We start from the raw sequence: 26,818 nt of genomic DNA on the forward strand, positions 1-26,818 counted from the left end.
TCTTTTCTGTCTGACTGGTCACGGAGTCTCCATGAGAGGTATGGAATCAGCTGGATGGGATTCGTCTTGTGTAGTGCGCCACATGATTCTATTCTCTCACTCGTATGTACATGAGGTTTTTGAGGGGGGTTGAATGGTGGGCATTTTTAAGGGGGGATAGGATTTGGAGGCTGCTATTTTTTTGTTTTAACTCTAAATGTTTTTAATCTACTGTTGTAAGCTGCCTTGAACCACAAGGAAAGATAGGATAGAAAATGTTTCAACCAACCAACCATGAGCAAAACCAAGTCAACACGAGCAAAACCAAGTCAACTCTAGGAATGATTAACAGGGCTCAACATACTGGTTTTGCTTCTGTTGTATGATGTAGTGGTTAAAGTGCTGGACTATGATCTGGAAGACCCAGGTTAGAATTCCCACTGTGAGATGGAAGCTTGCTTGGTGACCTTGGGACTAACCTATTATTTATTTTTCAAAATTTATACCCTGCCTTTCTGCCCTCATAAGGGCCTCCAAGGCAACTAACAAATTAAAAATGTACATAATAAAATCACATTTTAAAAACCACTAAAACTAGCAAAGACACATCATTAAAAGAATTAAAACCCAAGATGAAATCCACATACAAAAACATAAAAATAACAAAACATTGGACTGGAGAAAGGGTCACTGATGGAATGCCAAATGAAGCAAAAAAGTGTTCACCTGCTGGTGGAAAATGGCAACAGAAGGGGACAGACTAGTTTCCCTGGGGAAAGAGTTCCAGAATTTTGGTACCACAATCAAGAAGGCCCTACCTCACAGGGTTGTTGTGAATAGCATGCTGTACACCATTTTGGGATTTCCACTGGGGAGAAAGGTTAGGTATAAATAAAGCAAATAAAAGGAAGTGCTTGTTCTGCAGAAGAAAACCCTCTCAAGTTACAAGGGAAGGGCCCTTGCTGACCTCAGTGGACCACAATTAAGTGGTCCGAGAGAAACTATATACTTCATTCATTCATTCATTTCTGTTTTGAACCCAGTATGAACTTTCACTTCCATAACAGTTCTGGGGAGACTATTCCATAACTTTTCTGATGCTAAAAATTGGATTTAAACAAAGTATACACATGGAAATGAATATATATCCTGCCCTTGTTACCCTCATTTCCATCTTCTTTCCATTCTTCTGCTGCTTGCCCATGTAACATAAAATATCCTCAGAGCAGAGATACATCTGGTTGACATTCCATAAAGCACCATGCACACTGATGATAGGCCAACTGGCCTGAAGAACAGTCCCTTTTATGGAGGCTTAATGTCTGGAAATAGCAGCAAAAGCTTTTCATGGTCTGAAGGTAAATAACATCACCTGTTAAATAACACCCTATTAACCCTCTATTAAAGGGACAGGTGATCTTTCTCCAGGCCAGCTTGCTCCTATGGATGATTCTTGAACACTGCATGATCACCTATAGTATTCATCACTGGACTGTGGAAGAGGAGGAGTGGATGGTAAAAACAAGTTGGTTCACTGTGGTGGGTAGTTGCTGATTAAACAGCAGCTGTCCATTTTAAAGAAATTGTGCCTTAGTTTTTTTGCTTCTTTAGGTTGCAAGTAGAACCAAGAAAACCAAAGCATTTTGTTTTATCGGGCTGTTGTGAGTTAACAGCAGCAGATCTAGCTGAGTGAGAAAAATTGGGATTTATTGTAGAGTCAAGGAGAAGGAAAATAGTTTGGGGGAATAAATTCTGGAGGGAGAAACACCACAAGTTTCTCAGTGAACAGTAAGTAATCTACACATCTTCCTTCTACAAAACTTCATTTTCAACTGTTTGATAGCTGCCTCAACAGAAACTTGTCTAATTAAACATAAAGTTTGTTTGTTTCTTAACTCTGGGACCACATTTCAAAAATATGAGGCGATAACAGGACCATCAATTGAACTATATAGTAAGGCAGCAGTCCTATGCACACTTACTGGAGAAAAGCCCCATTGTATTCAGAGAGTCATATGAGATCAAGATGCTGAATGTATTTAGTTAATCTAAAAGCCAAGCTACAAGTGATGAATTACACTTGCCTGGCAAGTGAACAGACTTACGTGTATTCCTCCCTGTTCACTTGCCAGTGGAGCTCAAGTGAATGGCAAGTGAACAGGGAGGAATACACGTGAGTCTGTTCACTTGCCAGGCAAGTGTAATTCATCACTTGTAGCTTGGCTCCAAGGCATCATCAGCAAAAATGATTTCATCATATGCTTACCTTATCATGAGACTTGTGACAGCAAAAGGTACTTTAATTTAGAAGGCCCACCATCTGGAAGGAAAAGCTGGAAATTCAGAATAAAATTCAGAATAGAAACACAATGAAAACGGAAGAGAAACAATTATAAATTAACACCAACTGCATAATGATGTGGATTGTACCAGTAATTAGGACTTTCTTTCACAATTACTTAGTTAAACTTTTCATATTTAGATGTAGACAGCCTGATCACTTCTATGACTTTTAGCCATAGATTTTGATCAGGAAGAATGGAGAGAATCTGTATCTAATGGAATAAAAAATGGCTGGCTTTTGTTTTCCCTTTCTAATTTCAAATCAGTATGTTTTATTTATTCAAAAGTTTCAGGATCAAACTAGGTATATTGCTGAAGACCAGATTTTCGCATTTTGCTTTTAAAAAAAGCTTCAAAGCAATTGCATGGGGTTGCTGATTGGGGTAGGATAGGTTTTTTAACTCTTTCCTTCCACACACTGTTTCCTAATTGTACTTTTCACCTCCTTGGACTGAACCAATAGCAATTTATAGCTAGAAGCAGGGACTATATTATGGAAAGAGAACACAACAGGAAAGTGTTCAAATTCCCCTCCCTTAGCATCATTGTCCAATCAAAATAACAGTCCCATCTAATTCCTTTGAAGTAAAAAGCACGTCACCGTTCCCAGACACAAGGCAGCTTTAGATCCCACTGACTGCTTGTGCAGTTCTAATTTTATGATCTGAAGATAAAAATACTTCAGTCTGATTTGCTCCCTTCATCTTGTTCTTACAGGTTTTAATCTAATGGCCCACATCATGGTGCCAGAACGTGCAGTATATTTTTATGTTAACATTTTTAATAAATAACTAGAATTAATATACCTTCTGGTTTGCTGCTTGGACCTCCTTTTCTCTCTGCACTCAACTCTATACTGCTTGTGCTCTGACTTGCTTGCCTTTCTGAAAACCCCACCCATGGCACCATTTTCAAGCATTTTCTGCAGATCTGAATGCTTTGAATTTCTGCAAATGAAATCTTCATTGTGAAAAGTTCTTGCTTGAAGCTCAGCCTTCTCCTACAGCTAGTAGCACTAAGAGGTCTTCCACTTACTAAGGTTGCCAGGTGGCCTGGAGAAAAATGCCCTCTCCCTTTAATATGGTATATTTAATTTAATTTAATTTATTACATTTATATTCCGCCCTCCCCGCTTTCGCGGGCTCAGGGCGGATAACAAAAATAATGGATTGGTATTAGTTAAGTGATGTTTACTTCCATAGTAAGAAAAGTTTCACCTGCCCATTTCCACACATTAAGTATCTATTACAGGGACAGCATTCAGATCTGCAAGCTTATTCTGCTGGAGCTGTCTGGTGGTGGAAAGTGCCATCAAGTCACATCCAATTTACAGCAAACCCAGAGGGGTTTCAAAGCAAGAGACAAACAGAGGTGATTTGCTGTTGCCTGCCCCTGAGAAGAAACCCTGAACTTGCTTGGCGGTCTTCTATTCAAGTACTAACCCTGCTTAGCATTCAACATCTTACACGATCGGGCAGATCTGGGCCATTTATAACTTGCAATAAAAAGGTCTTCTGAGTGAATACTCCCAAGCTTAGGGATTTTTGACAATATGGGCCCGCTAACCCAGAACAATGAGCCCAGCTTTGGGGTCCATGTTATGTTGTGTTCTGAAAGACAGTAGAAAGTGTTAGGAAGGGAAGACTGACTGGCTGAGAGGATGAAGTGGCATCTGTATCTATAATGTGTGTAGAAGAGGAACTTAAGTTTTTAAAATCCTTGTATGACAAACGGCACATGCTAAAATTCTCTCTTCTACCCAACTTTTAAAAGTTCAGAAGCCTTGTTAGAAGTAGACATATATATAAAATTGCCAGATGCCAGAGGACTAGTCCCTCTGTAAAAGGCTCAATAAATACTGTTGCTATAAATGAAAACACCACTGAAATGTACTTTTGTTATGATGACAACAATTCTCTTTAACAGGCTTTTATAAATCTCCAGCAGCCTGATTCTACATGTGGTCATTCAGAAGCAAGTCCTATCAAGTTCTATAGGAATTACTTCTTAGTGAATACACCTAGGATTGCAGCCCTAAAACTTAGTTTTGTGCACCTTGAGGGGAACAACTTGTTGAGTTCCACTTGTCTCCCAGTTAATTTTCTTCTGTATCCAGATCTATTGTATCCCTACATCTTTCACTCCAAACTCATCTATAAACTGTTTCTCCCTAAAATCAAATTACCTCAGAGAAAAAAAATATATATATATATATATATATTCTCTGAGGTATATATATTGTTAGCCAGAACATGCTTCCGATTGATAACAGTAGTATCACATACACAAAAATCACAAGTTCTATACTTGCAGGTAACACGACCTATTAATTCTGTTTACAGATTTTTAGATTATCTTCTGCATCTGTTTCTGGGAACTGTCATAGCTTCATTTAGAACCTGGAGAACCTGGAGTTCTCTTGAAATTACAACTGCTTTCCAGACTACAGAGATCAGTTTGCCTGGAGGAAATAGCAGCTTCAGAGGATAGACTCTATGGCATCTCATCCCTGCTGAGCTCCATATCGTGCCAAACTCCAACCTCCCCAAGCACCCCCCCCAATCTTTTGGTATTTCCCAAGCAAGAGCTGGCAATCCTGGATGTCTTCAAGGGAAGGGCTTCCCTTGAATCTGTTCTGGCAGTTGCAACTGGTCCAAAATGCGGCGGCATGGGTCATCACCAGAGTGCCTTGCACTGCACATATAACACCGGTACTGCGCCAGCTGCATTGGTTGCCAATGGAGTACTGGATCAGATTCAAGGTTTTGGTACTAACCTATAAAGCCCTATGCAGACTGGGACCGGCATATCTATGGGACCACCTCTCCCCGTATGAGCCCCGGAGGACGCTTCAATCCAGTGATTAACAGCTGTTACTGGTCCCAGGCCCCAGGGAGGCCCGTTTAGCATCGACCAGAGCCAGGGCCTTTTTGGTCCTGGCTCCAACCTGGTGGAACACTCTGTCTAAAGAGATCAGAGCCCGGTCAGATTTGCTATCCTTCTGCCAGGCCTGTAAGACAGAGCTGTTCTGCCAGGCATATGGTTGATGCCTTGGGCCTCCCTGCCAACCACCTAGAGGTAACTGTGCCCCTACAAAGGGTATCTACCACCTAGCCTTTGCCATATATTTCTGTAGGTGGTTGGGTGGTGGTTCCTGGATGAATCTGCTGCTATATATCTTTTTAAAATCAGCTGCTGTATTGTTTGTTGTGTGTTTTTAAATATTTAAGGAGTTTTATTGGTTTTAAAGGTATTTGTATTTTATATTCGTGTATTAATTGTAATCTGCCCCGAGTAGGGTTGCCAGCCTCCAGGTAGTACAACAAAATAGAGCAACACGGTAATGTAATTGTCACAACAGAGAATCTCCCGTGTGGTATTATGTCTTCACAATTGTTTTAATAAAGGATATATTAATTGAGTACTGTTTCACAAATTTGTTTATACAGAGTAAGGGATGTAGTAAACAATTTGTATATTCTTTTGTTTCTCTTGACACAACCATATACTACACCATATATTGCAACCTCCCTAGACCTCAATTATACAGGCATCTTATGCGTTCTAAAAACAATTCATTAAAGTGTCCCGTGCTCAAAGTGCTATCATAGATGTTATTAAAGTGCAATTGCTTTTGGCATCTTATGACACTATTTCTCATATAGAACTCGATTTGCCTTGCATACAGGTACAATACAGGTACAGTATAAGGGTAATTCCAGACACTGTGAATGTCACAGATCAAAAGGACCTATAATCATAGGTTCACGTAGTTGGTTCTGTGACTGCATTCTCTAACGGACGGTCCAGATCCTTGTAAGGTCCGTTTCCAAGCTTCTTTCTCAAAGAGCACAGATGTCAAAGATTCATCATAGTTAACCTTCCATATCCCTCTTTGATTTGTCAATTACTTCCATTTGTGAAGACATAATACCACACGGGAGAGCCTCCAGGTAGTGGCTGGAGATCTCCTGGAATTACAACTGGTCTCCAGGCCACAGAGATCAGTTGGAGAAAATGGTTGCTTGGGGTGGGGGGCGGGTGGACTCTATGGACTTATGCCATGCTGAGGTCTTTTCCCTCCCCCAAACCCACTTTCTCCAGGTTTCACCCCCCAGATCACCAAAAATTTCCCAACTTGGAGCTGGCAACCCTAGTCCTGATGCAGGGAGGATAGAATATAAATCGAATAAAATCAATCAATCAATCAATCAATCAATCAATCAATCAATCAACCTCTTGTTGAAAGTGTTATCAGCTCCAGGTTGGGAAATTCCTGCATATTTGGGTGTGGAACCTGAGGAGGGCAGGGTTTGGGGAGGACCTCAGCAAGGTATAATACCATAGCGACCACCCTCCAAGCCAGCCATTTTCTTCAGGGGAACTGATCTCTGTAACCGGGAGATCAGTTATAGTTCCAGGAGATCTCCAAGCACCATGTGGAGGTTTGCAAGCCTAGTTGCTACCAGAGTCTTCTGCATGTGGTCTACAAGTAGGATTGTTAACCTCATCCCTACACACCCTACCTCAAAGAATACTACATCTTGTTCCTGTGCAGCTTTATATACAAGAATTATCAAATAAAGGCATAGTGATAAAAATTATCACTTTGAATGCCTGAAGATAATGTTGTTAAAAGCATAGAAGCAGAGACAGGACAAAAGGTGGCAACTCCAGTTTATACTGAGAAAGGGTGCAAGATGAAGTTCCTGGATATTACAATTTGTAGATAATGCAAGTTGCTTTTTCTGGCAGGATTCCCTTTAGAAGCTATTTGAGACTAGAAATTTAGCAGGTAAAGCTTTACTCTTCACTTCATCTTTATGCCAGAAAAATGTTACCTATTAAAATTTTCCCTGTTGTGCAGTTCTAAAGGGTTAAGAACTCTGCCAAAAAATGAGGGAAGCCTACAAGGCCTGCATTGCTGGTATAGAACCTCTACCCTCTTCTTGGAGGGACCATGGCTCAGTTGTAGAGCATTTCCTTAGCACACTGAATGTCTGATTTAGTTAGATAAGGAACTGATGATCTCAGAGTTAGCTACCTATCCAAGCACAAAAGAGCTAGGAAGACATTTCAATTATAAATAGGGCTAACAACTCCAGGTTGGGAAATTCCTAGAGATTTGGGGAAGGATCCTGGGGAGGCCTAGGTTTGAGAGGAGAGGGACCTCAGCAGGGTATAATGCCACAGAATCCACCCTCCAAAGCAGCACTTTTCTTCATGGGAACTGATATTTGTAGCCTGGAGATCAGATGTAATTCTAGGTGATCTCCAGGACTCACCTGGAGATAGGCAACCCTAAAGGCCTACCCTTTGGGGATTTGCTTTTGGTTAGTGGTCCAAGATAAAGAACTAACAGAGAAAGCAAACCTGGATGCAGTAGGAAGTGGGGAGAAGAATCCAGAAATATGTAGGTTGAAGGATTTCTGGTTGCCTGCCCCCTGGGCCCCCAGCCAAGCATCCCAGCATTACTCTGGCCTTGGTGCAAGAATGTCTGTAAACTGGCCCTGTATCCTAGGCTCTTTCATTTTCCTGCTTTAGCCAGTAACTGCTCAAAGTGGCAGTTATAGCAAGGTGGGAGGTGAAATCAGAATGGAATCAGAATGTTACCAGCAGCCAATGAAAATGTAGGGTGTGGTCATTTCCTTTATGTCTCTGTGTGTATCACCTATATGAAAATACTAGGGACTTAATGTGGCAGCAAGTATGACTGGAAAGAACCTTCACACTCCTAGAATGATTTTAAGAACATATCAAGAGCATAAGAAGGGCCCTGGTGGATCAGAACAGTTGTGCATCTAATCCAGCATATTGTTCTACCAGCAATCAGTTGCTTTGGAGGACCAGACAGGGCATAGAGGCCATGGCCTTCCCCTGATGTGGCCTCCTAGCACTGGTAGTCAGAGGTTTCCTGCCTTTGATTATGGCGCTTCCCTTTAGTCACCATGGCTAATAGCCACTAATAGACTTCTCCTCTTCCAGTCATCTGTCTAATCCCCCTTTTAAAGCCATCCATGCTCGTGGTCATCACTACATCCATGGGAAGTGAATTCTACAATTTAATTACTCATTGAATAAAAAAATATTTCCTTTTTTCTGTGCTGAACCTATTGCCCATCAACTTCATTAGTTAGCCCTGAGTTCTAGCATTATGAAATAGGGAGAAAAAGACCTCTCTGTTCACTTTCTCCGCCCGATACACAGTTTTGTAAACCTCTATTATGTCTCCTTTTAGCAGTCTTTTTTCTAGACTAATAACCAACAGAAAGGAGGATTTGGTACTTTTGGTACTTTCCTAGGGTTGCTAAAGAAGCTTGCACCAAAAATCTCTCCAATTTTGTCAACCTGCACTGTGTCAGGCCTACACAACATCACACTTGAAGCGAGGGTTGATTATTGCCACACTTGTAACAAGCTCAACCTCTGATAAACCAATTGATTTGAGAATCTGAATGGTTACTGATTTCCCCTTAGTTGGTGTATTGCGAATAATTTTGGGCACTACTGTTTAAATACATTGCAAATAGTTTGTGCAGGTTTCAACTGGCAACAGAGATTATGTTAGTAGTCCAGCCCATCAGCACCCTGAGAGGGCAGTTTATGGATGAAATATCATAAACCCCTCCATGCTTAAGTCCAAGGCACTGCCTGGCCCAAGGCAGAGAGAATGCCAGCCAGCCTGGAGACTGGAAGGTTGCCAGAACATGAGTTAGAGGTGGGTGGCTGACCGACAACCCCTCCATACCCCCAAGAAACACAGAGATAACAAGCTTCCTGAGAAAACTCCCTGCATAATCCCGTTAACATCCTCCTCTATCTCCCCTCATCCACTTACCCTAATCAAAGCTATTCAGCAGGACTGATAGCCTTCCTGTCCAATGCTTACCAGGTCATCAAGCAATATTTTCACCTATAGAACATTCCAGATAGTCATATCAGACCTCTTCCAACTTATTGTCATACCTCTGGACAAACCATTAAGTTATTGTTTTGGAGAGCAAGACGTCAGCATTGCCCCAGGGAATGTTTTGCCCTATGACTGAGCTTCCCAGCCAGGTGCTCTCTCTCTGTGTGCCTTTGGATCTGAACACCCCCCTCCTCCCGCAACTTGTTTGGGCCTGTTCTCTTCCATGAAACACTGGTAGTTTTGCTGCTCCTCCGCAGACCTCTTCAAGATGGGTAATTATCGCCCTTCCCCTGAAATTGCTTTCCCATTTCCTCACTGTTTTTCCTAGTTAGCCTTATATGCATGCTGTGTGTGATTTCCTGTATGTTTGTCTTTTATTTCTCTTAAATAAAAAGACTCTTCCTGTTGAACATCTGCCTGTTGAACATCTGCCTGTTGAACATCTACCAGCTGATAAAGGCAATGCTACAGTGATCATGAAAACGGAGGAATACAAAAAGAAGATTAAGGAACTCCTGGACCCCTCCACCTACAAAAAACTAAAACGAGATCCCACTTGCAAAATCACCAGGCTAACAAATGCGCTGATCAAGAATTCCTCACTACATCCCGACACGCACAGCAAACTATGCAAGACTGAAGCACAGCCACCTAGACTATATGGACTCCCCAAAATACATAAAGATTCAGTCCCACTCCGACCCATTGTGAGTGCCATTGGTTCACTGACATATGAATTAGCTAGACATCTGGCAGATCTCCTGCAGGACCACATCGGGAAAACCTCGTCTTACATCAAAGATTCAGCAGATTTCATCAACAAAATCAGTTCTCTGAAACTCAATCCACAAGACATACTTGTCAGTTTTGATGTTGTATCCCTGTTTACCAAGGTTCCAGTAAAAGACACTATTGCACTGATTAATCAGATTTTCCCAGAGGATGTAACAGCCTTATTCCATCATTGTCTGACAACCAGTTACTTCCAATGGGACAACGAATTCTATGAACAGATGGATGGGGTGGCCATGGGGAGCCCACTCAGCCCAGTTATAGCAAACTTCTACATGGAACATTTTGAAAAAACAGCTCTAGAATCAGCACCCCACAAACCCAGTGTATGGTTCCGGTTTGTGGATGATACATTCATCATTTGGAGCCATGGGGAGGAAGAATTGATGGAGTTTTTGAATCATCTCAACAACATCCACCTGAACATACAATTCACAATGGAGAAAGAAAGTGAGGGAAAACTCTCATTCCTGGATACCTTGGTCATCCGCAAAGCAAACTCTCAGTTAGGTCACAAGGTCTACAGGAAACCAACTCACACTGATCGGTACTTACACAAAAACTCCAATCACCACCCCCAACAGAAAAGAGGCATAATGAAAACATTAGTGGATCGTGCAAGACGGATATGTGAGCCGCGCTTTCTCAATGAGGAAATTAATCATCTAAACCACGCACTTCAGGCAAATGGCTACTCCAGAAATGAAATCCGAAGAGCAATCAAACCCAGGATGAATCAAACAACCAAGGAAAAACAGTCACCTACAGGAAAAGTGTTTTTGCCATATATCAAAGGAATTACTGATCAGATGGGAAAGCTTATGAAAAAGCATAACCTTCAAGCAGTATTCAGACCCACCCGAAAAATACAACAGATGTACGATCAGCAAAAGACAGCAGAGACCCCCTCACCTCTGCAGGAGTATACCGTATACCCTGCAGCTGTGGACAAGTTTACATCGGGACCACAAAGCGTAGCATCCAGACAAGAATAAAAGAACATGAAAGACACTGCAGACTTGGACAGCCTGAAAAATCAGCAGTGGCTGAACATAGCCTAACTCAAACAGGGCACAGTATCTTATTCCAGGACACCAAAATACTGGACAACACTTCCAACTACTTTGTCAGACTGCACAGGGAAGCCATTGAAATTCACAAGCATAAGCAAAACTTCAACAGGAAAGAAGAAACCTTAAGAATGAACAGAGCATGGGCTCCAGTTCTGAAAAACACCAGGCCAACAAAACACTCCACACCCGACAATAGCCCTGCAGAGAAGATTAGCACATCAAGCACCAATCCATATGCAAAAGAACCTCCTCAGGATACAGTGAAGCCTCCCTCCATTAGCATTCCACACCCTGGGAAACTCTTACAGAATGACTCAGTGAAGCCTCCCGCCATTAGCATTCCACACCCTGGGAAACTCTTACAGAATGACTCAGCTCAACCCCACCCCTCCTGAGTAGATACAAATGACCTACATCTTTTCCACACTGTGACACTGAGAGATCTCTGTCTTTTGGTGCTACACCTCTGAAGATGCCAGCCACAGCTGCTGGCGAAACGTCAGGAACTACAATGCCAAGACCACGGCAATACAGCCCGGAAAACCCCCAACAACCATCGTTCTCCGGCCGTGAAAGCCTTCGACAATACATCTGCCTGTTTATTTGAGAGTTGTCTAAGGAACAATTCCCAAAGACATAGCTGGAGAATCCCAGTAACCTCCTCTCACTACCTCCTTAATGCTAAATCTCCCAACTAATTAAGGAGAATGATGGTTGTTGTGGGTTTTCCGGGCTGTATTGCCGTGGTCTTGGCATTGTAGTTCCTGACGTTTCGCCAGCAGCTGTGGCTGGCATCTTCAGAGGTGTAGCACCAAAAGACCGAGATCTCTCAGTGTCACAGTGTGGAAAAGATGTTGGCAGGTCATTTGTATCTACTCAGGAGGGGTGGGGTTGAGCTGAGTCATCCTGTAAGAGTTTCCCAGGGTGTGGAATGCTAATGGCGGGAGGCCTCACTGTATCCTGAGGAGGTTCCTTTGCATATGGATTGGTGCTTGATGTGCTAATCTTCTCTGCAGGGCTATTGTCCAGTATAGAGTGTTTTGTTAGCCTGGTGTTTTTCAGAACTGGAAACCATGCTCTGTTCATTCTTAAGGTTTCTTCTTTCCTGTTGAAGTTTTGCTTATGCTTGTGAATTTCAATGGCGACCTTAAGGAGACCTTATTTGGGTAACAATTATAACAGAATATATGAGTAAAAGGAGAAAAAATATGCACATTTAGCTTAGAGTAAAAAAGATTGATGGGTAGCATGAAAGCAGTTGTCAAATGTCTTAAAAATGTCTATAAAGAAGATAGTGAACAATTCTCAATGAATTCTACTGCAGAAGATTAAGTCTTTGCAGTCCAGGGTTGTACTAATACGATTCCTGATGTTGACGTTGTTCTGAAGGATTGCTATTTTAAAACAAACAAATATGGGCCGTGGGCTCAAAGGAGTCATCAAACCAACCTGATTCAGAGTCAAAGGGCAATAACTTTGGGAAAGCTTATAAACAGCCTCGATTAAAGGCAGTGCTTTGGAACTCTGTCTCTCTATATGTTAAACTGAAGGCAAACTATAGCAACATAAGGTGGTGTTTTTATTAAAAAGGAAAGTATCACCTATGGGACCGTGGCAACTGAGCAGATTACTTTGACCGAGGTAGCATTAACTGGAGCAGATCTACAGCTGTTTTAAGTTGGCCTACACTCAATAATGTTTTACAACAACTATTTTACAACAACCAGACTGCCATTATGGGAGAGCACTCCATATTTTCTATTCCAAGAAAAACTGTAAAAATTTAACATAAAGTAAGACCCTTGCATTCTATCCATCTCTTTGCATATCCAAGAGAATTATGGGGCAGAGGGGGGAGAATAGGCATGAATTTTGTGGCTCTCATAAAACATTATTTGTGTTTATATTCTGTCCTGGTAGCAGGCAGGAGACTAACAAATATAACTCCCATAGTTGTACTGGCATCAATTGAGAGTGATGTTGTGTGAGAAATATAAAATTAAGAACTAAGTGCAACTGTAAAATATTTATAGGGAGCTGGTGTGATGTAATGGTTAGTATGTTGTGGACTGATCTGGGAGACCCACATCCAAATCTCCACCCTACTCTGAAGCTCACTGGATGAATTTGGGATTATCAGTCTCTATCAGCCTCACTACTTCATAGGGCTGTTGCAAGGATAACATAGAGAAGGCAGAAAATGTATGTTGTGCTGAGCTCCTTGGAAGAACCTACTTAACAATGAAATTAACAATGAAATGTACTTAACAATGAAATTATTTTTAAGAAGACTGTCCTGCTTGTTGTTTTGTGTAGGGTTCAGTGGTTTCATGTGCAACTTTTGCTTTGTGCAAAGGGCTTTAGGCCTCTTTCTCAAAAATGTCAGCAGCTAGCCTTGAGAAAAATCTTGCGTTTATAAGAAAAAATGCATACCATAACCACCTTCTACTGGCTAAAAGAAGTTAGAAATGCCCCCTATATGCTGAGGATTACAGGGAAAGTGTGGAAAAGGGTATACTGTGCTTTCATTCCATTCAATATGAAGGAAAAACTGCTGTAAGCATCCACACTTCCAGAAGGATAACTAAGAAAGATTCTGCTTCAGTGAAACTGACAAGCTGATCAACATAACTTCTGTTGAAAAGTGGGCGGAAAACAAAATACATCTTATGAGCATCTCGTGGGATGCCATATGACACAGAAAAAGAAAACACACACACACACCACGTTACAATTTCAATTCTGTGGGTGAGAACCTTATGAATCCCTTTGCTGTCCGCTTTGAGATTCTGAGTCACTGCTTTGAGGCTGAGGCTGGCAGATGACCAAACTGTAGGAATGAAGAAAAAAAAAACCCACAAAGAAATCTGGAAACAAAGAATACGTTTTTTTCCTGGCATGGCAAAGCATCTCTTTCATACGAGTGTCATGCAACTGTGTAGATTAGAAGAATGTAGTTTTCATACTTTTTGGGGGGTATTATGCCCACAAGAGTTTATTGTTGGTCCCTGTAGCTTTAAGGACTTTTCCTCCCCCCTGTCTGTCCGGCAGCCACTGTGTCCTGTCACATACCCTGAAATACACTAGGGTGCTTGTCAAGCTTTCTGTTTGCAGATGTATGATAAGCCAAGGAGTGAGCCATAATAGCTGCTCTGAACTTCTAAGCACTAGAAGGATTGCCTAGACGTTTGCCTAGCGCCTAACTCTGGACTTTGCATTCTGAAACAGGTGAGTGATGATTGGGTGTTTGCTTCTTTTAAGCACCCTTTTGTCACAAATTGCAATTAAACTGAGCTCCAGCAACTAACAGAAAGAAAGAAGTTAGCTATTTTTAAAACCACAGCTTAAAATGTGTCGCTCACATATATTTAGGGAACTGTCCCTCTGATGGTTAGGTTCAAACAGCACCTATTCACGTTAAAAAAAATGTCCACCCTTCTGAAATGTCTGTTTTTGTTAAACCATTCATAATGGAAAGCAAGTTGCTTTAAATGTTGCTTTGTGCTAACATATTGTATGCGTGAAGGCTGTCGCATCAATTACTAATAACAGCAAGATGTTATAAATGGAACACCTAATTACAATAGACAGTTTCCGGGGGTTTAAAAAAATGGTCCGATCACTAATATGATTAGTAAGATGACTCCTTATTCTGGTAACAAGAAAACTCAAATTCTGTAATCAAAACAACTCTTAACAAAATACATGGGATTGCACATAAATCTAATTTTGTGCAGTTTATTCTGCTCATCAGATCTATTTTTTCAAAGAAACTAGGATTTACTTGATGAAGACTAATGGAATGCTGCTGACAATATCCAGAACATGGACTAGCTACTTAATGCTGCGCTGTTGTTTACATTATCTTGGGAGTACGTCCCACTGAGCCCAATAAAAGTGCATAGGGATAGGATCAGGCTGCTGATATCAACATTGTAGATACTTGCTGCCCACAACAGATGTAGCGCACAGATCATTTGAAGCTGTGAAAGGGTAGTCCTCAGCTGTGACCACAGATGTACTGGGAAAGGAATTATTTCACATAAAGCAGAATTTTGGCTTGTGATAAAGTAAGTTGAAAACAAGTTGTGTCTTTCCACTAGTTGCTCTTCAATCAGATCTGAGTTAAGTTTTTGTATCCCTTTCATTGTTATGGTAAGACAATGTATAGACCTCTTCGGTGCTAAGGATTTAGATTGAATTTGAAGCTATGCTCTGTGGCACATGATTGTTCACAAAGATGTCCTTGTTATATTATGTCATCACTGTTAATTGATGTTTGAATTAGGACACTTGTAGTAGAACCTGCTCTAAGCATACATAGTCAGAATTCAGTTCCACTGTGTTTGATGCCATTTATTTCTCAATTGCATCTATACTATGCAAAAACCTTTAGCAACAGGCTGACAAAATCCCAGTGGGATTTGACAACCAAAAGAATGATGTATTTTGCATGACGGTCTGGTTATTGATTTATTGGCACTAATTGGAGGTGCAGCTAGCTGTGATAAAGGCTCTATTCGAGAAAGAAAAGGCTCTAAGAGCTTACTTAGTAAAGGGCAGGTCAATTAAAAAGTTGTGGAGCAAGGGCATGAAATAATGCTATATACTTGTAATCTATTAACACAGTCCACCAGTTTTGGGTGCGTATCCATGGCAACATCATGGATGAGTTAATGCCCATAACTGATGCTCTAATTTAGCACAGCAGCAAAAGTGTCTATTGCCTGAAAAGTGAAATGTTGGTTTTCTTCTTTAAAATATCAGAGGATCATTAGTGATGCTAGCAGGATTTTAGTCCTGCGGCACCTTAGAGGCCAACAAGATTTTCAAAGTGTAAGCTTTCGAGAGTCAGAGCTCCCTTCTGCAGAGCTCCCTGAGGAAGGGGCTCGGACTCTTGAAATGTTATGCTGAAAATCTTGTTGGTCTCCAAGGTGCCACTGGACTAAAATCCTGCTGTTCTACTGCAGACCAACACAGCTACCCACCTGACTATCCCCGTCAGTGATGCCACACACTTGTATTTAGATGGCAGAAATTAAGAAATTAGAATACAACTGATATTACAGAGACAAAAATGGCCAGAACCACAATCACAACATAGGAAAAAGGAAAGGTGATGAGACCCAGGGGTTGGCTTCCACAATCAGTTGGTGCAAAGACTGCGGATCTTTCCTATATCCCCCTCTTCCAAACTTTGGAAAAGTTGGTTCCTAGTATCCTGTGCACTGTTAGCCACACAGGAATCAACTTTCTCAGGGACTGTTGTGTGGAAGGGAAATGATCTATGACGATCAGTGGAAAACAGGATTGCAGGATTCAGCTCCGTCTGTATGAACAAGCTGTAACTACTGACAAGATGAACCAGGATTTTTTTTTCCAAATAACTTTGAGGTTTAAGAGAACTCCTAATTTTGATTACAAAACCATGGTTTAAATGTTTTCATAGAGTCTGATGTGAAAAATTGCTTTGCTGCAAAAGATAACTTGCTCACCTGATAATTATGCTCTGGTTTGGTGGTGAGCATGTTGGAAACAATGGCTAGCTGCAATTAAGCAGTAAGCTTGTTACTTGTGTGACCTTTTTGACAATGGTGTAATCATATAAGCTGTTGCTTATTTTAACAATTCTCGAGACTGTTATCATTATCACTGTGCCTTTAAGATAAATATTTTCCTTGTCCTCAGGAAAGCCCCTGATCTCTCAGTAGATGGTTTGGGCAAAAGCCTATTTCAGCAACAGCAAGGGAGTTAGATACACTTGTTATTTTGCAAAGTTAACATTGTACCTTCATCTGCTTTTACACAGAGGCAGTGGTTATAGTCTCCCATCCTCTTTATGGCTAGAACCATGGTCATTCCATAGGGAACACAACATTCTCTCCAACACAACATTCTATAAAATACGACCTTCTACCGAGGAATACAAAACAGAACTCAATACAATATTAAAGATGCTCCCCATGGACATACAAGAACATATTCATATGGACACACCCCAGGAACCACAGCCAGGAACATTCTACCTACTACCCCAAATCCACAAACCAGGTTACCCAGGATGCCCCATTGTTTCAGGAATCGGCACTATCACGGTAGGCGTCTCAGCATATATGGACTCTATCCTCAGGCCCTATGCCACCAGCACACCCAGCTATTTACAAGATACTACTGACACGGACTAACTCCTCTGGATCTATGACCAGTAGGGAAAGGTAACTGGCAAAATCCTGAAAGCCATAGGTTTAATTTATGTTGAAGTGTTCAGGTGCCTGTTGTTTTCCAGGCGCCAAATAATGTATTTTCCTGATAAAGCATAGGTAGAACGTAATATGAACATGGAGGTAATATGAATACCACAGACCCATTACCATCATGCAAAAACATATTTATATGACAGATTTCAAAATGTGTCATGACTAAAATTTTGTCTAGAGTAAGGGGGGAGGGGCTAGATGAATCATGTACTAACTGGGCACAACATCATTTGGATGTTCCCCTTTACCACAAGAGCTTCCTGCTGCCCATAAGGGCAAAAATCCCTGTGTGGAAGCAGCCTAATACTGGGTTCTAAGAAAAATTATAACCTCAGACGGGCTATCAGTATGAGTACGTTATTCCTCTCCCATGAGACATTACAGAAGATTTCTAGTTAAAACAATCCCATTAGGCTGGATCCAAAAAGAGAGGAAAGAGATCCTCTTGTCTGCCAAAAATGATATTTTGAGGATCCTGGGGCCAGTATGAGCAAAAGTAATTGGGGGCAATTGGGATGGGGGCTGTAATAAGGAAGAAAACTAGATGACTGTCCAGATCCAGCCCAATTCATTTGCCTGAACCTAATACAAATTCATCTATTCTTTCACATAGTCTGTTATGAAAATGTAATTCTCATGTTAGGCCACGAACAGCTTTTTGAAGCTTGAATGTGTTTACCTTGTTCCTCCAACAAAAATTGGCCTAATTAGGCTCTTGTGTTGTCATCCATACACCCATTCATTCAGAGTCTCAACTACCATCCCCTATCTTTTGAATTCTGTCCCCAGCCTTCTCCTTGCTCTTGTGTCTTCTCCCTTCACTTTTATATGGTTAACTCTTTGAAGCAAACACAGATCTTTAATATTATAAACTTCCAGACTGAGACTGCTGTGTGTTACCTACCATGGGTCCTCCTGAGCTGTCAGGAGACAAGCAGGGTCATCCATATAAATACATAAATAAACAATTTCCCTTTTTCTTACAGGCAGAATGTCAGCAACAGTTCCACACATGAAAATAGATCCACGGCATCTAAAGATTCAAACGCATACAGTGGAGAAATTGCTAGAACCCCTGATAATTCAGGTATTTTGGATAGAAAAGGCATTTTATGGAATTATAAAATGGAATGCAGGAGACTTGACTTTAGGATGGTTGTCATAGTTTCCTTTGTGTGTCCTGAAAATGTATATGTGCAAATTATTGGGTGAAGACAACTATACACATTTTACTGCATTATATTTGATCTCCTGTCTGGCTGAAACTAGGAATTAACGTGTGTAAATGCCAATTGATATACAGAGTGAAATAATGTATTGGCATCCATGCTGATTTACATGTAGCATTGTTTTCCCATGAGGTAAGTTATGGGGTAAAGGTGCAAGCACTGAGTCATGAGCTAGGGGGGACTTTGCATCACGATGTTTTCTTGGCTTATGAGGCAGTTTGCCATTGCCTTCCCCAGTCATCCATGGCGCAGAGTGGTAAACTGCAGTATTGCAGCCCAAGCTCTGCTCACGACTTGAGTTCGATCCCGGCGGAAGTCAGGTTCAGGTAGCCAGCTCAAGGCTGACTCAGCTTTCCATCCTTCCGAGGTCGGTAAAATGAGTACCCAGTTTCCTGGGGGTAAAGTGTAGATGACTGGGGAAGGCAATGGCAAACCAGCCCGTAAAAAATGTCATGATACGATGTCCTCCCATGGGTCAGAAATGACTCGGTACTTGCACAGGGGACTACCTTTACCTTTAAGTTATGGGGTAAAATATGACTATATTTACAAGGTTGATGCTGAAATTGGGATTAGGGTTGGTTTTCTTAGGGAAGTTTCCTTATGGAAGCAAGGATGATTCTGCTTTCCCATGCTTTCAATGTGTTATACCTCAGCCCTAAAGCTGGCTGCCCCAGGATGGCAAGTGGTGTTCTGCCAACAGCAACAGCTGGATGGCCCTTGCCTCCCTTTTGACCACAAAAGTGAGCCAGCAGATACACCCTGCTCACAAATGATTACACATTCACTATGAGATATATAATAGAAGGGGCAGAGAGTTTTGATTAGTGAAAGGGTTAAAACCTTCCTTCCCTCCCTACATAGCCCCAATCTGAATTAGAATAATATGTGGCTGTAATTAAGCTGAAAAAGAGATCTTTGATCTTTGTCACATTTAGTCCAATCCTTAGTTACCTCTAGATTATTCCTCCACTATAATTGGTGCAAAATGCCACTGTCAGACTGCTTGAGTATAAATTGGCAGAGTCCTTTTATGCCTGTGCTAAAACACTGGCATTAATTAACAGCATGTTTCTTGGCCTGATTCATTTTGCTGGCTCTGACCTATAATTCCCTAAATAGTCCAGGTCCCGAGAATCTCAGGAAATGTTTGCAATCTATGTGCTATGTCCCTGTTGGGTTCCGTGGAATGATACACAGACTCTTCTGTTTTGTTGGAATGGCCACAACTTTATTGATTATAGCTATTAGAGCATTGGCAAGGCATATGAGCAGCGGATTCCTTGGCATCGAAAGGCCCGTTGCTGTTCGATGCGTTGTAACTCAGCCCTAAAGCTGGCTGCCCCAGGATGGCAAGTGGTGATCTGCCGACAGCAACAGTTGGATGGCCCTTGCCTCCCTTTTGACCACAAGGGTGAGCCACCAGATACACCCTGCTCACTCCTTAAGCATCTGGCCCAATGCCTCAAAACCAGCTAACCCCTAAAGTTGTGACTGGCCCATTGGCTGCCTAAGGGCCAAGCCACAAGTGATGAATTACACTTGAATGGCAAGTGAACAGATTCAGTATGTGATTGAGTGGAGTACAAGTGGAGCGCAAGTGAACAGGGAGGAATACACGTGAGTCTGTTCACTTGCCATTCAAGTGTAATTCGTCACTTGTAGCTTGGCCCTGAATCGAGCAGTGGATAGGTGGGGAAGTGTCCTGCTCCTGCTGAGGTACTATTGGAAGAGCGCTAACCATGTTGCTGCTCTTGGAAGAGGGTCTCCTGGCTTGCTCCACCTCTTCCAGTGCTGGACCTTTCCTCCACCTCAGCCTCTCCCTTGGTTGCAACCTCACCTGTGGTGAGTTTGCGAGCTTCCTTTGTGCTTGTATTATTTTATAAACCTTCCTGTAGTTTGTCACCTGGAGAGAACCCACTGTAGGCACTTACAGACCAGACAAACTTATTTACATGCCAGACTGGATGTAAAAAGCAGGACTTAGTACTTGGGGTTCATGTACATGTTACAAAGTCCTTGAGTTTGTTGGGGAACAACACAGGACTTGCAATGCAATGGTGTTTTGTGCTTCCCAGATGCATACTGACTCTTTTTTGTTTGCAGAAACAGCACCCATAGCTTCTGTAGCTTCTCCCCCTCCACTGCACGGAACTGCTATTGGCTCTGTTGTAAAAATCATGTTACTTATGTGGCTACACGCAAGTTTCACAACAGTGCCTGCCAACAATAGGTCTCTGTGTAGGGGGCAGGGCAGGGAGAGACTACAGTCACATATCCCTGTGTTATGATTTTTTCTATGTATTGTTAGTAATTTTATTTTTATACTTTATATGCATTACTTACATTTCAGTTTTATATTATTTTAGTAGTTAAGAGCGGCAACACTCCAATCTGGAGAACCGAGTTTGATTCCCCACTTGAAGCTAGCTGGGTGACCTTGGGTCAGTCACAGTTTCTCAGAGCTCTCTCAGCCCCACCCACCTCACAGGGTGATTGTTGTGGGGATAATAATCACACACTTTGTAAACCGCTCTGAGTGGGATTTAAGTTGTCCTGAAGGGCGGTATATAAATCAAATATTATTATTATGTTATTATTGTTATTACATTTATTTGATGGGGGAGGAGCTGTATATAAATATAGGAAATAAAATATTTACCAATCAAGTACATTTCAATTTGTACAATTCAATTAATAGCGTGTGTGTGTATGTGTGTGTATATATATATATATATATATATATATATATATATATATATATATATATATATATATATATATATATATTTACAAAATTTATAGTCTTCCTTTCTCATTCAAGGCAGATTACACAGTGCAAGTCAATACGATCAACAGCTGGGACATTCAATAAACAATGTAATAGGATATGGATTACAGAAATTTGAAAACATGAAAAAATTCAATACAGAGCTGAAAAAGTACTGAAACAAAATACAAACCATTTAACACGACACATTAAACAATATGGAAACTACCCAGAAGGGGCATGCTTGCAGCAACAGACATCACACAGTAGTATACAGCGCGATCCTATGAAGAGTTATTCCATTCTAAATTTCACTGAACTTAGACTGGAGTAACTCTTCTTAGCATTGCACTGATAGTCTACACAGTCCTTATCCCTTTACCAGAGTCTCTTTCTGAACCATCGTTGTTTGTTTTTCTTGATAAAACCTTCTAGTCTTTCAACATTTCTCTTAATTAGATCAGGTTATTAAAAAAAATTATGGATGTCCCCAAAGGTAGCAGCATTCTACTAATCTCTTATTTCACAGTAAAGCTCCCACTGTGTTATATAGTGTTTGTTATTAGACCAAGAGGGAAGACTGTTTTACAGCTCTATAGAACTTATTGTTGTCTAATTTAACATTACAGTTTAATCCTGGTGGTAACTGATAAGTTGCCCTATTATGTCACTGTCTAAGTTATAGATGAATTTATTCATCAGTCTTAAAGTCTTACAAATTCCTCAGTGCTCAATTAAACACCTGATTATTTCTTGAACTTAAAATTTCCCCAGGCAAGTAGGTTGATCTGTAAACTTGTTTGTTTGAATTCCTGCTCTATAATATATTTCACTCATCCAGTTCTATTAATTGTATGTGATAACTTAAGTAGCATCTACTTGCAGTAATTTTTTTTCAATTGATTAAAGGTTTCCCAGTAATTGCATTTTCTATCATAATTACATGTATATGCATTTTACTTTTAAAGGCCTTGCTTGGCCAAGTCATGAAAAATGTGGAATCTTTTAAATCGTTTTTTTTTTTTGCAGAGTTGCAGGTCTTTGTTGATTTGCCTTTTCTTTTTTGTGGCTCTGTGTGAAAGTGATCTGGTTTGCAAGATGTAATCTAAATAACAGTCTTTCCAAGTTTGTTTGCTTGTAGGTAAAAATTAATTTTGAAGCCGTGGCTAATTTCCTTTCTCTTATTCATTGGTAGAACTAGATAGTTCACTATTTACTACTGATTTTTGAGACAGATTGAAGTCTTACAGAGTACATTTTGAATTTGTTTTTAAAGAGATTTATAACAGTTAAATTTTAAACGTCTAAAATGGTCCAGGTGCATAAATAAACTGAGCTATATTTCCAAGAACTATTGTCTCAAGCAGGAAGGATGCTGCTTTTGTTTTGTCCTTTCTTTAACCTGGTCATACTGAGTCAGGGGTAGACATGGGCACGAACAGCATTACAAATGGAAAAAACCTATGAACAGCCCGTTCGTCTGTTCACAAACAAGCCGTTTGTGAGGCCCTATTCTAAACAAACAAGTGGTCCTTGCAAGCCTTGTTTGTTGCCTTTGTCAGCCTTTCGTCAAGCCAGACAGTCTGGCACCTTTCAATCAATTCCCCTGGCAACGAGGCAGGGACTGAACTCTGTCTGAACTCCTTCTGGCTTTCATTCTGGCTTTAACCCTTCAAAATACTTCCAGCAGAGAGTCCCGTTTTTGCCACTGTGAAGAGAAAATGACAGCAACGGAGTGGGGGGCGGGACCCATGCGTCATGCCTTTCCTGGGGTGCAATCTCTCTGAAACTTGGGGAGTCTTCTGAGGACAGTGAGGACTATGTCCCCTGCAAATTTGGTGGGTATTGGACATTGGGAAGGTCAGTTTGTAACCCCTCAAAGTAGCTTCCAGCAGAGAGTCCCGTTTTTGCCACTGTGAAGAGAAAATGACAACAAAGGGGGAGACTCATGCATCATGCCTTTCCCGGGGTGCAATCTCTCTGAAACTTAGGGGCTCTTCGGAGGACAGCGAGGACTATGTCCCCTGCAATTTGGTGGGTATTGGACATTGGGAAGGTCAGTTTGTGAGATGTTTAAAGGGAAGGGAATCCCCCTTCCACCTGCCAGCTGATAGTTTAAAGGGATCTTTCAAGGGCAATGAACAACGAACTTGTTGTGAACAGGGTCATGTTCGTTACTTTTCGTTGTTCATTGTTCGTGGATGGCAACAAACAACAAACAGCTTGTTCGGCTTTTTTTTCCCATTCGTGCCCATGTCAGGGGCATTCATTTTAGCAAGCAGAATAACAGTATTGAGGAGAACCAGAATGAACAGCTTCTTGATACTTTTATATCTACAGTCCCTGTGGGCTGATACATCTCATCCAGTTTAAAGATATGTGTTTGTTTGTTTATTTATTACATCTTATTTCTGCCTTTCCTCCCAGGAGATCAGGGCAATGTCTATTGGTCCATCCTTCTCCATTTGTTGGAAAAGGATGGACCAACCCTCTTAACAACCCTGTGAGTTAGGTTAGGCTGAGAGAGTATGACTGGCCTAAGGTCACCCAGGGGCAAAGTGGGGATTCGAACCTGAGTTTCTCTGATCCCAGTTTGACACTTCAACCACTGCACCAAGCTGGCTCTGCATTTAGTGAAAGCATTGTTGCTGTTCCTCCAGAGTTGCTTACATACATACATACATACATATATCCAGCATTACAATTGTTGGGTTATTATTTTATATGTAGATATAAAAATACATAGGATGACCCACTAGGAACTGGAACCTTCTCTCCATGACAACCACAATTAGCTAATTTGTTGTCCTCCTGCCATATTTCTTTTAAAATCTAAATCTTGATGAAATTCTTGTGAGTGCCATTCCCCTAAACTTACTGTGATTGATTTTAAAAGTGAGCAAATCAGGCACACTTTTTCTCCCCCCCCTCCCCTGTTTTGCTTAGTTTTCTGTGTGTCGTTGACTAGCCTTTTCCTGTCCTGAGGATTCTCAAATGGCATCATGCTGTCTTTTACCCTGAAATCATGTAAAATTTATTAACAATAAGAGAACAGCAGTGAACTTGTCTTTCCCACTCTTCATGAATAATAGAACAGCAGTAAGAGGGACACAGCCACTTGCATATATCTTTTATGAGTATATCTTCTTTGCCAAAACCAGGGCCGATTCCAGACGGGCACAAATAAAGTGAGTGCTTTCGCTTTTTCAGCGACAGCAATCATAAAAACCCGCAATTTCCCATCCCGGCTTACCTGCGGTCCATGGCGCTCGGTTGCGCTATATAAGCGGACGGTGTGAACATGGTATGGCAGGTTTGCACACTTCTGAACGCTTCGTCGCCGCGGAGAGGCCCTCCCCTTTCCCTCCTTCCTTTGCCGGCCGGCCGGCAACAATATTCCTTTAATTTTTTTTTTAAAAACCGGGCGCCATTTGCGCAGTTGCATGTTTGCGCACATCAAACTGCGCAAATGCACACAAATGCACAAATGCATAAAAGCGCACAAACGTCGACGCTGCATATTCGCATACCTGTGCATTTACGCATTTGCTCAAAACACGTAAAAATTAAAAAAAAAAAACCGAAATGCGAACCAATGAAGGTCCCCGACGTCAACTGTGACGGGGAGGAAACAACCAATCCCGGGTACCTCAGTTGGCCGTGCGAACATCCGGAAGCGGGACGGCACGGCAAGCTGCGAGACAAAGCGGATGGAGACGTAAGTGAACGCGTGGCCAGTAAGCGATTATTTTCGCAGAAAATCCGCAATTTCTGGCCATCTGGAATCGGCCCAGGTGAATGGATCTGCTGCAAGTACTGAGTCATCAGAATTATGCAGAATTATACATTGTGTGCCAGGCTCCTTTCATCTCCAGGGCAGAGACACATCTGTTGCTCCAGAACGGAAGAGGGAGATGTCGGTGATGCAGTGCTTGGACCAGGAGCCCAGTGGTTCAAGCACTAGGGTGTCTCTGCTGACTGAAGGTTGGAACAGTAGGTGGTTCAGCCCGGGATACTTGCATCCATTATTCTGAACTGATCACTTACTTTTATCTCCCCTAGGCAGTGTTGCCAACCATCCTGCAGAAAAATGTCCTGTCCTTTTTACAGAGACTTAATGTGTAGAAATGGGCTGTTGAAGCTTTTTATGGCATTGGTGGTAAATAACATTCCATTAAGCCTCTAGCATAGGAACAGGACTTTTTTTCCAGGCCAGTTGGCAGCCCTACCCTTGTGCCAGGTAGAAGATGCCAAATCAGGGCCGATTCCAGACAGCCCTCCCCATCGCGAAACGTTGCGCGTCGTCGCGCAGAAAACGTGAAATATCGCGTTTTCTCGTGTGAGTTTTGCGCGACGTTGTGCAAAACTCGCGCGAGAAAACGCGATATTTCACGTTTTCTGCGCGACGATGCACGACGACGCGTGACATTTCGCAATGGGGAGGGCCGTCTGGAATCGGCCCAGGTGTTGTTGCCCCTGCCCCATTTTCTAATGGTTTAAAACTGTGCAAATTGTTTGTTCTACATGTATCCCAGAGCAAGTAAGATGCAGCCGTAGTACCTGGAAGTGGTACGTGAACACACGAAAAAAAAAAAACCCTGGAGAAATCAAAGGAAGGGGAAGGGACTGTGTGTGTTTCTCTCTCTCTCTCTCTCTCTCTCTCTCTCTCTCTCTCTCTCTCTCTCTCTCTCTGTGTGTGAGTGAAAGAGACAGTGAGTGAGTGAGGGCTGGTTTGCCAGTCTCCAGGTGGCAGCTGGAGATCTACAAGAATTATAACTGATCTCCAGCCAACAGATATCAGTTCCCCTGGAGAAAATGGCTGCTTTGGAGGGTGGACTCTATGGCATTATGCCCAGCAGAGGCCCTTCTCTTTCCCAAACCCCACCCTCTCTAGGCTCCACCCCCCTCAAGTCTCCAGGAATTTCCTACCTAGGTTACCCTAGACTGAGGGGAGGGCAGTGTGTGTGTTTGGTTGCATGGATTTCAAGTTCTCTACTGTGTATTCACTTGACATGTGGTTTGAATCATTTGAGTGTTCTGCTTTGCAACAGTTTACAGTTCTCTTTACTGTATAGGTTCACTGACCGATTAGAAATGTTCAGTTTCTACATCTGTTGAATGGGTAAACAGTTTTAAAAAATGCCTTCTAAATGTTTAACTTTTTAAACTTCATTATACATATGCCTTAATATGTAATCTGCAGCTGGGCTTTGTGGCATTTTAAGTTCTAGCTGTGAACAAAGGTGGGGTCTGGATTGTTTTACATTAAATGGTCTTATTCTCAAATATGGATAGCTGGGGAACTGTAAGCTCATACAAGGAACATCATGATTACCTGCTCCCTTCTGTAGGCTATTCTTGCCCACTCTGTCTTGGGCCAACATGCCTGATGCTGTTGGAAGGTCATGAACATTTTGGGTGTTGGATTAAACAAGATAATTTTCAGGGGCTGAGCCTGGTAAAGC

The 26,818-nt window shown here is 41.7% G+C and overlaps 1 protein-coding gene across 1 annotated transcript in view; it reads left to right on the forward strand.

Moving 5' to 3' along the window:
- CTNNA3 (catenin alpha 3) overlaps nucleotides 1–26,818 on the forward strand; it is a 1,107,197-nt gene that overhangs the window by 28,637 nt on the left and 1,051,742 nt on the right. Inside the window, exon 2 of the mRNA XM_054983955.1 lies at nucleotides 18,341–18,441. Within this exon, the coding sequence (XP_054839930.1) occupies nucleotides 18,346–18,441 (96 nt within the window). The 5' untranslated portion in view covers nucleotides 18,341–18,345. The remainder of the gene's footprint in view (nucleotides 1–18,340; nucleotides 18,442–26,818) is intronic.

The sequence above is a fragment of the Eublepharis macularius genome, chromosome 6, assembly GCF_028583425.1.
Source record: "Eublepharis macularius isolate TG4126 chromosome 6, MPM_Emac_v1.0, whole genome shotgun sequence".
NCBI lineage: Eukaryota > Metazoa > Chordata > Lepidosauria > Squamata > Eublepharidae > Eublepharis > Eublepharis macularius.